We start from the raw sequence: 16,962 nt of genomic DNA, 5'->3' as shown, positions 1-16,962 counted from the left end.
AAGGCTTATCTAGCTGAAATTCAATGAAATTTAGCAAAAGTCCAGCTGATATAGATGATATTGCAATATAGATGAGGCTGGGATTAGTATCCTGACTCTACCATTTTCCACCTGTAAGACTTGGAGTAAAAGTTCATGTCCTGTTTAAAATTTTTAAGCTTGTTTCTTCATATGTGATATATGAACAATATCCAATTAATTACACTAATTAATTCATTGGACTAATTAATTCTTGGGAAAGATGTTCAGAGAAGTCAGTGATGCAACAAGAGTGCAACAGTGTCTAGGCTGGGTAGGCTGTAAGCTGTTGGGGTGAGAATGATGAAGTTCATCAGAGGACCCTGGTCTTCCTAGGAACTCAGAGGTTCCATGTGGTCAGTTGTAGGAACCAGCCTACAAGCTCAAACCTGACCAGTGGGTGACAAGGATAAAAAATAAAGAGACACAGAAACAAGTTAAAATCTGGGGGGAGCCAAGAGCCTCATGTCTCGCTTTGACTTAGAGTCCCAAACGACTGATGCACCTTGGCTTTATTCACTCAGACATGGGCATCAGCAATTGGCGTTCCATAGGATTCATCCGTCTCCCGCCCTCCATGGTATTTCTCCAGGTAAAATACTTAACTGTAGGTGTTTTTACATTCCCCTGCAGTGTGTTAGCATGCTTGCTGCATGCCCTCTTTCTTCTCAGTGCTCACCAAGGAGGCCAATTAGGCCTCATTCTTCCCAACTGGTCTTCCGCAATCAGGGACTGTCATTACCTTGCTTACTCGAGTGGGAATCTAGCCCATAAAAGGTGTTGCCAATTTGTTGGTTGATTGGTTAGGTGGGTGGGTAGGTTGAGGGTTGGTTGGATGGTTGGTTGGTTGGCTGGTTAGTTGGTTGGCTGGTTGGTTGATTGGATGATTTGCTGCATGATGAACAGATGAATGGATAGTTGTATGGGCAGACGGACAAATGAATGCACAAATAGCTCTGCCTCCTGTGTCTCATAGGACCTAAACTCAGACTTTTCCTTCTAGCTCTTCTCACACCACACATGCATCCTGTCTCCTCTGAGCAGACTGACAGGTACTCAAAGGCAGAGACCAGACATTTTTTTCCTGCATCTCATCACAATCTCAATTTATGATTCCCCAAAAAGGAGATTTGGAGTTCTGAAACAATACTCTGACCATTTAGGGCCCCCAAATACTCTAAAGATGTCACTTGTTCCCCGATCCTCTTTGTTCTGTAGAACATTTCACCATTGAAGGGGTTTCCTGGGCTATTTGTTGCAGTGATGCTTATGTAAACCAAGTTCCCTGCCACTAGACTTTCTGGTCATCCCTCTTCCTGAAGACAAAATAAAACTATCATATATTCATAGGGAAATATTTCTCTTCGAGATGCTGAAGAGAAAATGTGTAACCAAAATTACACAGCTATTGAAAGCATTGATTTTCAGATCATTCTGAATCTCTCTACATGTTCTAACCACTTTGAACTTTGATTACTTCATATAAAATGGGGAAATAATGATATATTCTTGATAGGGTCAGTTGGAGGATCATATCCTACCCCGTAGGTGAATTACTTAGCATAATGCCTGGTATAGGCTTAGTAAAAGACCATGACTATCCTTATTCATATCTACTACCTATTTGAAAATTAGAAACAGACTATATCTATAGCAACTCATTCTAAGCAAATGAAGATTCTGTGTATCATTTCCAATAAACTTTTACTGAGCACTTACTATGTGTGTAACTAACCCTATCACCCAATATTCCAATAACTCATGAACAATAAGCAGATGCGTGACTTTTTAATACTTTCTCCCTCTTGTAAATGATAAAAATGGATCAAAACATAAATATAAAGTTTTGTTCATTCATATTTTATTCTCAAACACCACAAATCTTTGATAGAGTCTCCTTTGTGTTAGCCCTCAGACTAGGCTTTGGGAACACAGCAGTAATGACTTAACAAAACCCCTGCTCTCAGGGAGCTTCCAGGACAGGTGGAAACCAAAAACAAAACTACATGACAGAAACAATAATGTAAATTATGATAAGTGCTCTCAAAGAAAAGTATGAGGATCTATAAGTACATGCAAAAAAAAGCAAAACCTAGTCTAAGGACATTAGGGAATAGAAAGAATGACAAAGAGACATTATACAACTGGAAAGAGAAATAGGCACAGAGCTTGGAAGATGGACAGGATGTCAATCTGTGTAACTCCTTAGGACTTTGAAATAACCCAAAATGCAAATCCTCCAAGTCAACTATTGGTTTGGCTATCTTTCCCTCCACCCACTAGCATCCCAAATCCCCATGTTCTATGAAGAGAAGTAGTTTTGTTCTGCTTTATGAATAATGAGTTGTTTGGTTACCAGAATCACCATGCAGCTGTTATTGTGGCCTGGTCTGTGGCTGCTCCCCTGAGGAGGAAAGCAGATGGGACAATATTGGGAAAATCCAGAGGCATTCCTAAGAACATCTCTGTGAGGCAGATGTCCAAAGATCCCCAGATGCACAAACATCAAAAGTTCTCAATTTGCAAGAAAGTTCAAGAACAAAAATTCATCTTCACATGTAATATTTGAGCCATGAAAGAAAGGCAAATTAATTAAGAGTCATATTTATTAATTTAGATTAAAGGACAGAAGAGAGCACTTACTTTTAAAATCCTTGGGTGGATGATGGTAAAAATTTGTAATCTCAAATCAAAATAAAATAGAAGGTTAAGAAAATAGATCATTCAACATTCCTAAACATGCTGAGTGAATGAAAAACTGCTTCTCCCACTATTTAAGAATTAGAGCATCTTGACATGTGTCTGGGCTTCTCCCAGCCTGTTTATTTCATAAGGCACATTTGGAGAAGAGCATGTCCCCAGCACCATTTCCATGGCACCAGAAGCAGGTTATTCTCTTGTGTCTGTGCTCTTCTTTCTGGGGCCACACTCAAGCTGCAGGTACCATGACTGGTGAGACCCACGGGGCCACACCTGGCCACCTCCCTTGCTCAGGTGTCCATAGTCTCCTACTAATGGCTCTGGAGTCCCTGCTACTTCCCTTCACTCACCCTACTCCTCACCTGGAATCCTCTTAAAATCTAATTTGCAATTTATTTTCTTCTCTCTCTACTTTGCCATTATAACATTTCTGTTCCTCCTCCCATTTTTGATTTAGGAAACTAGTCTAAGTTTCCTGACTGTGGTGAGCTATATTTCCTTTTTTCAAGATCTGGAAAATGTGATCTCCCCAGCTCTGTTCTGGAGTCATTTTGACCCTCTAGAAAAAGTATATTGATTTCAGCCCAATATTGCAAGCTTCTTTCTCAGAGATGCGTCCCTGTTATATTTATACAATATAATTATTCTGGGCTCTGATTCCAGCACCAGGCAGACATGAATTTAGATCTCAGCTTGACCACTTACTGAGCTGGACTTGGACAAGCCACTTCCATTCTATAAATCTCAAAGGAACTAAAAATGATGTTGTCTGCCTCAAACATTATTGTATTACACAAGAGCATCTCACAAAGTTTTTGCATATGACCTTATGCATAACATGCACTCAAGGTCAAAAATTATTTGTTTTGAGATGTACATATTCTCTGGCCTCAAAAAGTCTATTGGGTGATAAAGAAGAAAAAGGCAGAGCCTTCCCACACTTTTTCAGAGACCTTCCTTTAGTTCAACACTTTTCAAACATCAAATTAGGGAAGGAGAAATCCATTTTGTGAGTCAGACTGCATATTTTTAAACTAGAATAGAGAGTTTCAAAAATGAATAGATCAGAGTACATTTTATGTTGTAAGCAATTGATGATATTTGTCAAACATATATGTATCTTTATGTATATATGTACTGGAATACAACATAAAATGTCTTTCTCACCCTGAGTCACTATTGAAAAAAGGTTTGAAGCTGCTGTTGTAGGCTGATGCATAGCTGGCAATATATGACATATGTACTTTATGTACTAGTTAAAAAAGACATTACTGCCCCCTGCTGGAGCTCTTGATTTCTCAGCAAGGGACAACAACAGATGAGCCTGTCTACAGGTCATGCGTGCCACTGACCTCAGCCATCCTGCCCACACCTGCTCATCTGGAAACTCACCTGGAAGAGACTCAGCCCTTGATCTACCTTGATGTCCTGGATAGAGACGGGCAGCCCCTGAAGTGAGAACTGGCTTTCAAACAGCTTTGGAAGCACAGGTCATTCCCTCCCCCTAGCCTGTCTGTCTCTCCTGAGAAACTAAACCGAGCCAGCCGTGTGAAGTCTCAGCCTCACATCTTATTGTTACTCCCACCCTGGCCATCGCTGCTGGGCAGAGTTCTCACCCGCAGGCCAGCACCTGCCTCTGCTTCTCTGGGGAGGAGACACCCTCCCAGGAATGTGGACCAACTGTGAGGTCTCAGAGCTGGGACTTCCAGCAGCTTTGTCCAATATCTAGAGATCTGAAACACTGACTGGGAAAACATTCTGTCCTGCCCAACAGGGAAGACAGTCCAGGAAAAATTCAGGCATGAGGGGGACACTAACACTACCACTGGAGAGAGAATCCCAGACCCTGTGATTGCTACCATGAAATGAGTGCTCATACCCAGTCACCCTGCATGTTGTCTTACTTAAAAATCCAGGGGAGAAATCAATGAGGCTAAGAGGTACAGTAATTTGCCCCGGTCCCTCAGTGGGACCTGCTCCAGACCCGAATGTCCCTGAATGCAGGACCAGAGCCCCAGCGTCAGCTACCTCATTGGCTGCATTTCTTAACATCAATGTTTATGCCAAAAAAAAATAACAAAATGTGATGAATTACAAAATACCACATAAAAGCTACTGTGAAAAAAGTTTAAAGCTAACTAAAACAAGCTGATAGGTGGGGACCTGGTAGGCATGTTTTTAGAACATAAACTATTTTACTAGCTCCCTTTAAAAATAGCCTCATTTGTTTTGAGTCCTTTCTTCCTTGGGTAAAAACTGCCCCCAAAGATAGATTTGCTTCAGCCATTTCCTTGTCCACAAGATAAAGAAGGTAAACAAAATCTTTATCAGATCATCTAATATTTACCTTCTGTAAATATTCAGGCATTGTGTGTACTTGGTACTTTTACATGTGCTGACATAATTTCGACAGCACTTGGCTCAGAGAAGTTAATTTATTTGCTGAAGATTGCACCGCTATTCAGAACAAGATTCTAACCCAGGTATGTCTGATAGAAAAACCTATATGCTTGCTACCACCTGGAAAAGTGCAGAGCCCAATTCCTTGAATTTCTTCCTCCCCTGCCCTTTGTCTATATATCTCAATATCAAAAGAAAGGCAGGTCAAAATTATGAAGGTCATGCTAAACAAGAAAATACCACGAGAATGTCACAGACCTGAGCTAGCTGGGGAAATGTGACAATTTCATTCAATGTGGTACCCTAGGCTGGATCTTGCATCAAAAAAAAAAAAAAAAAAAAAACTAGTGGAGAAACTGATGAAGCTCAAAAAAACTCTACAATGTGTATTCCCATAGCCAGGACCATCCCCCCTTCTGCTGCCCTGTAATCCATTCTCATGTTGCTTCCAGAATCAGCGTTCTAAATCCCATCATGTCTCCCTATTGCTTACAACCTTCCTCCTATGGCTCACCCTCACCTCATGGTGAAGTCCAGGCCTTTTCAGTCAGTCTCCATCCCCCTCTCCAACCTCTGCTCTCACTTTCCCTGCCTTTCACCCTGACCCTGCTCCAGCCTCAATAGACTCATCAAGCCTTCCCCCATCTCTGGACCTTTGCTTGACATGTGCTGTCTCTGCCAACACCAGCCTTCGGACCTGCGTTAGAATTAAGTCGATATTTCCATTCTGGACTCAGCTTAGCCATTGCTTCTCCAGGAAGCGTCCTCTGATGCCCCTACTCCTGTGACTGATAAAGCCCCTCCTCTGAGTGCCTCCAACACCCTATAATTGACTCTCATCACGGGGCTTCTGACCCCAAATCGTATTTCGCACTTTATCACTTGCCCCTTTCCACTCAGCCGGATGGGTCCCCACTTCCCTGGAGTGGGGAGAATGTGCCGAGTATGAGCTAGATGACTCATCGTGAGGAGGCCTGTCCTTTTTGCTGCTTTCTCCATTTCTCCAATTGTTCAAAAAAATAGTGGTTGGTGCTCACCTGACTTCTGTACCCCTCCTACTTGTGAATGTTTCTTTTCAAACAGTACCAGATCAGGGCCAGGTCGTGTGCTTGCATTAAGCAACAGGACCTAGCTTGAATTGAGTGCCTTGTTTTGTTTCCGTTATTCATGAAATTCCATTTATGGGAAACAGTACAATTTTAACTTATATATGGAGCAGTCGTCCTTTACAAAATGAATTTATATGAGTAAAAGAAGTAAATTCATTTTTTAAAATTTCAGCAAAAGGCTCTTCGAGTGGGGCAATGGTGATAAATGGATGCAGGTACCGGCCTGCACGCTTGCACTGTACAGCTATGAAGGCCAAGTCATGAGACTTGGAGCACTCCTCTGCTTGCCGCTCTCTATCTATGCAGCTGTTTCTCAGTTTACTCACCTATAGAGAGACTAGAATAAAAGTTGGGTGCAAGAAGATGCAATTTCATCCCCCAGATACCATCTCTCATGCTAGTTATGCAGTGTGAAAATAACACACAGTAAAGGAATCTACTGGTAAATTTCTTTTAGAGATCAGAGATCTAAGCTGCATAGAGCTTAAATGATATCCCCAAAGTCTCCCAGCACTTTGACATCGAAATCCAGCTTTCCCATCCCCTGGTAATCCACTCCCCAACCCCATCCTGACGCTTCTCCCTGCATCTTCCTTTCCCAAATAAAATTCTGTCAAATGAGTTACATGAGCAAACATATACAAAATATAAAGATATCCCAAACTAATGGAAAAGCAAATAAGAAGAAGATAAAAGCAGTTTTAGATTTCAGAATGTTAACTCTATTAGGTAAGGGAGTTATGCACTTGAATGCTGAAAACGCGTTACAGGCTTTTCCAGTGTTGCAGCTCTGCTCTCAAGCTTTTGTTTTGTTTTGTTTTGTTTGTGGCACTGTCCCCAGTCCCACTTTTAAAATTTTGAGACAGCTCCCCAGGCTGGACTCCAACTGTGATCCTCCAGCCTCGGCTTCCCAGAGTGCTGGACTTACAGGTGTGTGCCACCACACTCAGCTGTCCTCATTCTTTATTCACATTAGACCCAAGTAACTGGGGGTCAAGCAGCCCATGAATATTTTGGAAGGAGGATTACAATATACAAGATAACTAATTCAGCTTTGGCTATGACGTATAGATAAGAAAACCTACTTAAATAGAGAACCGGTTCAATCATCACTTCACTCTATATGGATCATGAGAAAAAAAAATCGTCAACCTAAGTCCATAAAGAATAGTTAGCCCACATTTTTTTAAAAGAGATTTTCAAATACTTTTAAAGACTATTTTAACAAGCAATTTACATATAGGATGTATTGAATACAGTTGTATAATACAATTCTTTTGCTCATGTAAAAAAAAAAAAATAGTCTTATCCTTGTCTTTGGGAGTATCTTGGGCATTTATGCCTCACCTAATTGGGGACAAATTTACCATATTTACAGCTTAATCATAATGCACAGACTTAGAAAATTTTGACCAAAATTTCCAATACAATATAATGTAAAATGGTTATATTTCCCTTCATGTGTGTCTGTCCATGTATGTGGGAGAGCATGTGCATGTGTTTGTATACTTGCAGCAATTAATAAATACCTGACCAAACAAAAAGTTCATGTGAGAAGATGTAGAGGTTTCAAGTGATTACAAAGCTCAATGTGAGCCAAGGTTAAGATGTGGATGCCAAGGAGAAGAAAAACCTTAACACAAAGTAAAGATCCACCATTAAATTACATTCATTACAGTGACTTTTGTTGGCACTGGTCACCCACCAGCCAATGTCAACAACTTGGTGCAGCCCTGGGAATCACACTTTCAGAGGAGCAGCGTCAAATCTGGCCAGAGGACAATGGTCAGCAGCTGGGAAAAGGGAGACAATCTGTAACCCGAGTGAGTCGAGGCACGGCTCATGGCACGGGTTCCAGGCCAAGCAATCTTCAAATATAAGATGTGTAACTGTTCTGGAATGTATGTGCCCTGGCCATCTCCAAGGAATGTTGCTGAAAGGACGCTACGTGGGAGATTAGACTGGCTAGCATCAGTCACAACATTCCTCCCAGTTTCAGGATTTTGTAGCTTGTGGTGGGAACAAAACTGCATCTATTTTACATAGCAGTGGGTTAGATCATTTCATTTTCCTCCTGGGAAATAATACTTTCAAGAGTGAGAGAATTTGCCAACAAGGACCCTAAGAGAGGAGACGAGTGATGTGTAGCTGACCTTGGTGACTAGAAGACGCACCAGTGACTCAGTGGACCCTTCCTTTCCCACCCCACACACAACCAACATCTGGTGGGCCCAAAAAGCTAGAAATGAAGGACAGATGATCTGACAGTCAAATCGAAGCTGATGGGCATCAGGTGAAGAGAATGACAGCCTGATTTCATATATGTGCATACTATTCAGAGCAAGGGTGAAGGATTTCATGAAACATGCATGCTCCTGAGGTATACTCTTGAACTACTGAACCAGAATTATTAGCAGTAGGAACCAGAAAGTTCATGTTCAACAAGTTTTCCAAGGCAATTCTTGGGCAACCTACCCAAGAAACCCTGTTCCAGAGCTGTGCTACTCAAACTCTGCTTAGAATCACCTAAGGAGTTCCCAGAGTTAGGGCTCTGGGGTGCAGAGATTCCGATTTGGAGATCTTAGGTAGAGCCAAAGAATTTGCATTCCAAACAATCTCACAGGTCAGCTTGTTGCTCCTGATCAGTGAGGCACATTCTTGACTTCACTGCCTTAGAGAATTCCTGATTCCATTCCCCCAAAGACTCATGCAATGGTAGGTAACTCCAGGGATGAACCCCAGTAAGTCCTTGTCTCCTGGTGTTCATGCCCTTGGTAACCACCAACCCCCTTCTGTGCAGGGTGGCCCTTCTGACCACTTACCTCTAATAAAATAGGTAAAGCTAAAGGGATGTCACCTTCACCATCAGGTTATGAAAAGACAGTGACTGTTCCTCTCTCCCTCTTGCTTTACTGGCTTGCTCACTGTGATGAAGTGAGCTGCCATGCTGTGAACTATCCCATGGAGAGGCCCACATGATGGCCAACAGCCAGCAAGGAATTGACTCCTGCCAACAGGTATGTGACTTGCTGGCCGCAGATCCTTCCATAGCTAAACTCGCCATGACTGCAGCCCCGAGAGCCACCCTGAGTCAGGGGACTCAGTTAAGTCATACTTGGATTCCTGCCCCACAGAAACTATGAGATAATACATAACTGTTGTTCAAGCCATCCCTGTGTCATGCAGTGATAGATTACTAATAGAGGTGCTTTGTAAGGAGCTACCCTGACACCAATAAGACATCTTGGTATTTAGCCCATACTTCAAGACTCCAATCTCATTTGTCCCCAAGATAAAGGAGATAAAATGTCAATGGTCAAAATGTAATGATGAACACTCTTTACATGTAATTTATGTCACAATGTGCTTAATACTCAATTTCAAACCTTGGTCCTTGACAAGCTTCACCGGAGCTTCTGGAAGGTCATGTGGGAGCACAGCCAGGGGCAGTATGGAGATATGAATCCCAGTCAGTAGCGGCCTCATACCCTCTGTGCTCTACCTGGCCATCCTGAGCCTGTGTCTTTTTAGCTAAGACATGGTGAATTCTCACCTGTCAGTCCTCATGCGCACAAGGAATGGCACCTCCTTTGGTTTTGAGAAAAGAGACCATGGGTTCTTCCCATGACAAGCAGCAGGATCTGTCCCTGAGAAAATGGGTGAAGGGTACAAACTTTAATCTGCCTGCCTTTCATCAGCATAGTGCCTGATTCCCTCACTAGGGGAAGAAAGAAAGATTCCAGGGGAAGGGGTGAGGTTTTCTCATTTTCTCCAGAACTGCATGTTGAGAAAGTGCATTTCATAGGCCACCTGTGTGGAAAGGCCACAGGTACCTGAAGACAAATCCAGAGATAAGGCCTGAAGCTAGGACGATCCACTGTGGCTCCACTGTCAGCTCCATATGTGGTCCAGGATGAGACCTGCTCCCTCTAGACATTGCTCTTCTCCTGGCAAACAAGCAGCCTGGGCCAGGAGAGGACGTAGAGCCACCCCTCAATATCTGAGAGCCTGGGACAGGGAGGTAGCTTCCAGCCATGGCAAATGGTCAGAGGTGGGATAGCTCTCCTCAGAGGTCCAGGCCTCCAATACTCAGCCACCGCGCCCTCTCTGAGGAGCACCCCGAGGGACTGCTGTGCCACAAGGGGCTCTGGCAGATGTTGTCCAGTCTCCTCCTAATTATGTCCCGCAGCTCCTCGTCACCCAGCAGGACCGCTGCTGCCAGGGCCAGCAAGAAGTACTCAGTGGCATCATGAGCATCCTAACCCCGTAGTAGGAGGGCAGAAAAAGAGACAGTGTTAGCAAACACTTGCAGGATAGACAAGCAGTGCTGGCCTCACATTCCAATCCCCATGTCCTGGTTCCTCTGGGGGGCTCCTGCCCCAGCCCACCCCATGGGTTCACTATTTACAGGCTCTTCCGCCCTGGGCATAGAGGCAGCATCTTATCCAGGCTCGGCCAATCAAGATACATCATTGCCCCAGACACAGTGCTTCCGGTCTGTGTAAGACCCAAACCTGACCTATCCATCATGCACTGTGATCCCACAGGGTAAATGCTCCCTCATCCTTTGGATGTGGGCTTAAGCCTCCCAGTGGCTGGAGGGACAGAGGAGAAGGAACATAAACAAATATAACATACAAGGTCAAGGGAAACAGAAAAAGGTGGGGAAATTCATAATGATGTTAAAGCCCCATGACCCAAAACTACCTGAAACAAAATCTATACCTCATTTTCAGGTATTGGAGCCAATAAACTGCCTATTCTGCTTCAGGTTGTTTGAGTTGAGTTTTTCCTTTGCAGCCACTAGAATCCTTGTGGTGGGAACAAAACTGCATCTATTTTACATAGCAGTGGGTTAGATTATTTCATTTTCCTCCTGGGAAAGAATAGTTTCAAGCGTGGAGAGAATTTGCCAACAAGGACCCTAAGAGAGGAGACGAGTGATGTGTAGCTGACCTTGGTGACTAGAAGATGCACCGGTGACTCAATGGACCCTTCCTTTCCCACCCCACACACAACCAACATCTGGTGGGCCCAAAAAGCTAGAAATGAAGCACAGCTGATCTGGCAGTCAAATCGAAGCTGATGGGCACCAGGTGAAGAGAATGACAGCCTGATTTCATATGTGCACACACCATGCAGTCGGACCATGAACACTGCATCCATGAACGCTTTCCTGTGATCTGTGGGGCTGCAGCAAGATGACCAAGGAATCCCACATCCCCTCCATCCCGCTCTACATGGCAGGGATGAGAAACAGATGCTCTTTTGGGTGAGACTCAAAAACAGAGGTCTGGTTCTCATTAACCCTCATAAGTCAATAATTAATTTGGGCCAGAGACAAAGTCTAGCCAGTAAAAAAAGAACAGTAGAGCTGCCCTGAGGCTGTCCTGGGGCTCAAACATAGGTGAGACTCAAAAGTCACTGTACTAAGAAATTAAGGGTTGTGCTGGGAAGGACAGGGACCTATGGTAAAGGGAAGGCAAACTTAGGGACACTGATCTACAGTCAGAGTTGTGCGCACACACAGAGTTGAAGATTACCAGCACAGTTCTAGACGTGACTGAAAAATAAGTTCCAAATTCAACTGCACCCTAGCAAGCAGGAAAATCCATCGTAAAGCCCTCTCAAGACCTAGGCATACTTACATGCAAAGGTTCCACACTTCATTATCACAAAAATATTGATGTACACCCATGTGTCTCATGAAATATAGGTTTATGGAACCTTATAAAAAATGGGTGACAGTTGATCTGTGATATTTTGTAGCTGTACTATCAAGCACTTGTTTTGATTTTGATTTGGGAGCTTATAGTTCTTTGCGGGGGACAGTGAGAAGAGAATGACATATTTTTATGGGTTCTCAAGGGACTCATGGGCACTAGGCAATGTGCCCAGAGTTTCTGATAGATACAGCAGCTACAGGAATTACAGGAGGTGAAGAGCAAGAGCTATGATCTGTGTTCTGGGCAGACATGGGAATGTCTTTGAAGTCTCCAGGGGGACTTAGTGGAAAGAGCTATGATGTGCCCTCTGCTGCTCTTCCCCACCCTATGAACCAAGACTCCTCATCCTGGGCCTCTGGGCCTCTCATCTCCACCACCAAAGGCTCCTCACCACTGTTGCCTAGATCGGGAGAGCGAATGGCTGGACAGCAGCTCTCACTTAACCTTAGATGTCCCGCTCTTACCTTCAGCTGGTAGAAGGTGAGTCGGCCAAGACGATAATACACCTTAGCATAATAGAGTGCCTCCTCAGGACTCTGCAGCCAGGGCGAGCAAAGGGAAAGAGTCTTCAGGTAGCAGTCCTCAGCCATCTCGTACATATGCAGTGAGTAGTATACCGTAGCCAGGCGGTGAAAGGCCACCAGCTTCTGCTTCTGATCTCCTGGGAAGTAGAAGGTGCAGAGAGATACCTTGTGGCCAGCACTTTGCATCATTCATTCCATAAAATTTTCTGAAAGTCTATTAAATATCAGGGATCTTGCCTGGAGCATAGGAAACAACACAGCAGAGGCCCCTGGCCTCATGAGGCTGTGGTCTCATAGGACACCAACATTCCTCAATAATCCCACAAACAAATGTAAATTTTCACCTGTGAACGTACTACAAAAGAAAACATAAGGCTCGCTGTGAATAACTAAGTAGTGTCTATGTGTCCTGGTCGATCATCCCTGAAGAACATGTTCTCCTACTACAGATGACGCTGGAATTCAAGATTCTGGGACAGAGTTATTTCTAAATCCCTATGCTGGGCCTTGGTAAAAAGACTGGCTTGACCCAACAGCTAAGAATTCCTTACAAGGAATAGCTCTGTATAACAAGTGTCTTCTCCACGTGAAAGTCTCTCTTCAGAGAGCTCCCTTAGGCTGTAACCCTAGCTCCTTCACCAACTCAGTTTGACATACACTACCCTGACCCATTCGCTTTTAAACCAGGCTCCGAAACTTTGGTTTCTAATGGGTGTCTGACTTGTTTGGGGTTTTCCTGGGCATATTGTTTTAATAACCAAATAACCACTGTAATACAGTGTGACCTCTTACAGGTTACAAAGGCTTACAAGCATATTTTGGAATATGTGCTAGGTGGCTGTTGGATGTCATCTAAAAATATCACTTTTAACCTTCAAAGAGCCGAAAGCCAAAATTAAAAGAGGAAGTCCAAAGGAGAGAAAACTCTCTGATATGGAAAAATCCAATCACAGAAAAGCTCATGTGTAAGGGGTGAACACAGCTTTCTTTCATCCGGGGGGACTGGGCCCCAAAGGCCTTTCCTGAGATTAGCAGACAGTCCCTCAGATGAGGGTTTCTATAGTAAAGGAAGAAGTAGGAAAGAGAGCAAGAGCTTGCAAGTGCAATTAGACAAAATAAAGTCGAGCATCATCCGAATCAGATATCCTTGAAAATGGCCAGAAGTCCCTTCTAGAACCATTACAAAAGATTTTATTTACCCTTGCATCTAATCAATTTACCACTTCTTCTGCTTTTCCTCAGCACCAAGTCAAGAGGATGTTTTCTTTTTTTAATCTTTTTTATTGTACCTGTTCTCTGCTTCAATGACTTAGATTTTTTCCATTGTTTTTGCTGTAAATGCAATCTATTTCAACTATGTTGTGAGTTAGGCTAATGGGAACCTGACTTCATTTACATTTTTATTTCATGAGAAAATGTGTTTTTGGCTAACAACCAATTAAAATTAAGACCAAAGTGCTTAAGTAATGGGAGCATTGCCTTTGCCTAGGATAAAAGTACTGCGGGAATAATAGCAACTGTCATATTAATAATTAGTGTGGCACAGGTCACACCGACAAAGGATATATGTGACCAAGTACTTACACATCTAGCACTATGCTGTGGCCTTTGTGTGGACAACCATTGGTCCTCATAACAGCTGTGTGAGATTTGTCCCTCCTGACAATATAGCTGACAGTTAGGACCACCTACCTGTGACTCTGCTCAGCCTGGCAGCGAGCATGGCAAATTCCAAAGCCTTCTCATAGCCCTCGAGGCTGATCTGCAGCTCTGTCAGCTTGTTGAAAATCCGAAGCTCAGTTCTGAGTGCCTTCATCCTCCTTGCTAGAGGAACAGCCCCAGCCTGAGGACACAAGCACAGGAACCTTAGTCTATGGCACCTGCCGCACTCAGAGGTTTGTCCTTTCCTGTCAGGGTTGGGGGTGGCCACCATGTTTCCAAGTGATGCCTTTTCTCAATTTGCTTTCCTGCTCCTTCCTCTTGGTACTTTGCCTAGGTCTTAGAGGATGAAGAACGAGAGGTCATCAGGCCTCCTAAATCAGGGGCAACTGAGAGCAGGATAGGGAGGTTACTTTTCTAAGACCACCTGGGAAGTGATTCACCTCTCAGCCATGTGGTCACAGTGCTAATCTGTGAAGTAGTCATGTGAGTTTGCACACAGTGTGCGGCAGTGCTCCGTAAGTGGTCACTTCTATTATTTTTATTATGATGAAATTTTAGGCAGGTCACTTCATCTCAAGTATCAGTTTTCTTATTTACAAAATGCATATGAAAATAAACACCTCTGTAGTCAGGAATGTGTTTCTTATCTTCCTGACCTCTAACTCCATGCCTGGCACATACTATGTCCTGGATAATGTTTAATAGATAAATAAAAACTAAACAAAGGAATAAACATCTGGATAAATTAAATTTTAGGATCAAATAAAATGGGGTTTCTCAAACTTCAGTCAGTGATAAAGGACAATTGATGTATCCACTGAAGAGCTGGAGATTTACTCAATCAGTGTTATTTTTTAAATCAACTCTTTTTGCTTCATCCTTCGCAATAATATCTGTGAAATAATAGTTTTGAAGAGCTGGTATTATACATTTTAAAGTACATTTTAATAAATTCTTTAAAACATTTACTACAACACCAGTAGTAAGTGGGAAAGATTGGTAAGCACTGAAGTATGATATTAAAAATCACCATAGGGCCAGGGATTTAGCTCAGTGGTGCCACCACCTGCCTCACAAGCACAAGGTCCCGAGTTCAATCCCCAGTACAAAAAAAATTCACCATGCACCCAAGAGGTATAATTACTCTGGTGTATTGTTCTAAGAAGGAGGATACATCAAGCCTGAGAATGACGGAGTCTATCCGACCCTTCCCTGAAGAGGGGAGTACATGAGCATGGGACAAGCGAGGGAAGAAAAAGAAATACCAACAAGAAAGGAGGAAAGGGACTAGGGCTGAGTCCAGGGTGAGCCTGCCCGCATCTGTTTCCAGGGTACAGCCCAGGCGAGGACTTACGCGGTAATACTCCACCGCGCGGTGTCTGTGGCGGGTCCCATTGAAGAACACATCACCTGCTTCTTCATAGAGTCTGAGCGCCAAGGAGGGCTCCTGTGACTTCAAGGCTGTCTGGATGGCTGCCTGGGTGGATAGAGACAGCTGTCAAGGTGGACAGAAGGGCCTCCAGAGCTCAACAGGACTAGCAGAAGTAAGATCCAGGCACCCCAGTTCAATTCTCTGCCGAAGTCCCCCGTATCTGCAGCTGCCCCGCACACATCCAGGGTGACAGGAAGACCCAGAGGTTCTCTCTCTCGTAGTTCCCTATCATGGTGTGAGAGATGTGGTGATACTAGTAGTGATTTTTAGCAGTACATAAATAAACCCCTTAGGTTTTAATAGGTAAGCGTTTAATGTGCTCTAGGAAAAAAGATTATTGATGCCTCAAGTCAGTGATTTGAGATAGCTCTGTTTAAAGTAAAGCTAAATGTTAAAAACCTTAGTTGATGTGAAGTTGAGTCAAAGCAAAAGAAGTAAATAATGGTACAGAAAGCACATGGATACAGCAAAGCCAGGAACTTAACGTGTAAATGACTGAAAGTGGCATCTAATCCAACATCTGCTCTTTCCAGATGGAGACAGTGAGACTGGGAAGGGATGTGGAGCCTCTCCAAAGTCACACCAACAGTAAGTGGCAGACACATGTTAGTAGCCTCTAGCCTAACACCTCTCTCCGAGCCCCACAACCTCTTGGTGTGGACAGCACCCTACTCTCATCCAGCTATGGAAGGTGCAGCTGCCTCCACAAACAGCCGGAGTCAGCAGATCCTTACCAACCTGGAAGTAGAGCTCCACCAGCTCATCTTCCTGCAGGAGGTAGTGGAGTCGTCCTGCCCCCAGCCAGGCCGCTGCAGCCTTGTCTCTCTCCCCCAGGTCGATGAATATGCGCAGGCTCTCTTTGATGCAGGTGAGAGACCTCCTGAGGGACCTGGGGAATAAACAGGGACCTGTGAGGTAGGAGGGACCATGGGGGCCAGAGGTCACTGGGCACAGAAGGCAAATGAGCCTCTGGGAAGGAACAGTCTTTTCCCGGGCCACATAGAAAGACCAGGACCTGATCTGAACCCCAGTTCTACTGGTTGTGTGATCTTGAGAAAGTACAGAACCCTCTATGCCTCACGTTCATTTCACCGTATGTAAAATGAGAATGTAATGCCTGGGAGAATTATTGTGAGCACTGAATGGGATAATAAGACTAAGCACGGATGAATATTTAAATACTAGTTTGCATTATCATTAGTACTGGCCTGTGGCCCCTCAGTCTTTAGACTGCACTGTAACACTGTTTACACAAGCGCCTGACACACAGTAGACACCAAATGCACATTTATGGAGAGAATGCATGAATGAGTGACCACAGTGATAACCTTAAATCATCAGAAAGGTTTTGATATTTTGCTAAGAAGAAAAAACCAAAGTAGGGTGAAAGT

General features: G+C 43.7%; 1 protein-coding gene across 5 annotated transcripts in view; it reads right to left on the bottom strand.

Annotated features, from left to right (window-relative positions):
* Nucleotides 1-16,962, bottom strand: part of Sh3tc2 (SH3 domain and tetratricopeptide repeats 2) — a 91,545-nt gene that overhangs the window by 28,437 nt on the left and 46,146 nt on the right. For 2 of the 5 annotated variants that reach the window (XM_087180612.1, XM_087180613.1), the window contains 4 exons: nucleotides 16,310-16,460; nucleotides 15,494-15,616; nucleotides 14,170-14,320; nucleotides 12,418-12,614 (listed from right to left, as the gene is read on the bottom strand). In XM_087180612.1, coding sequence (XP_087036738.1) covers nucleotides 12,418-12,614; nucleotides 14,170-14,320; nucleotides 15,494-15,616; nucleotides 16,310-16,460 — 622 coding nt within the window. The other 3 variants (XM_004854374.3, XM_087180611.1, XR_002398163.2) reach the window with 3 other exon arrangements.

The sequence above is a fragment of the Heterocephalus glaber genome, unplaced genomic scaffold (genome assembly GCF_053883595.1).
Source record: "Heterocephalus glaber isolate CG9 unplaced genomic scaffold, H.glaber_assembly_v1.0 deba00001463, whole genome shotgun sequence".
Classification (NCBI taxonomy): Eukaryota; Metazoa; Chordata; class Mammalia; order Rodentia; family Bathyergidae; genus Heterocephalus; species Heterocephalus glaber.
The sequence above is the reverse complement of the archived record's forward strand: the minus strand, read 5'-3'. Positions and strand labels throughout refer to the sequence as shown.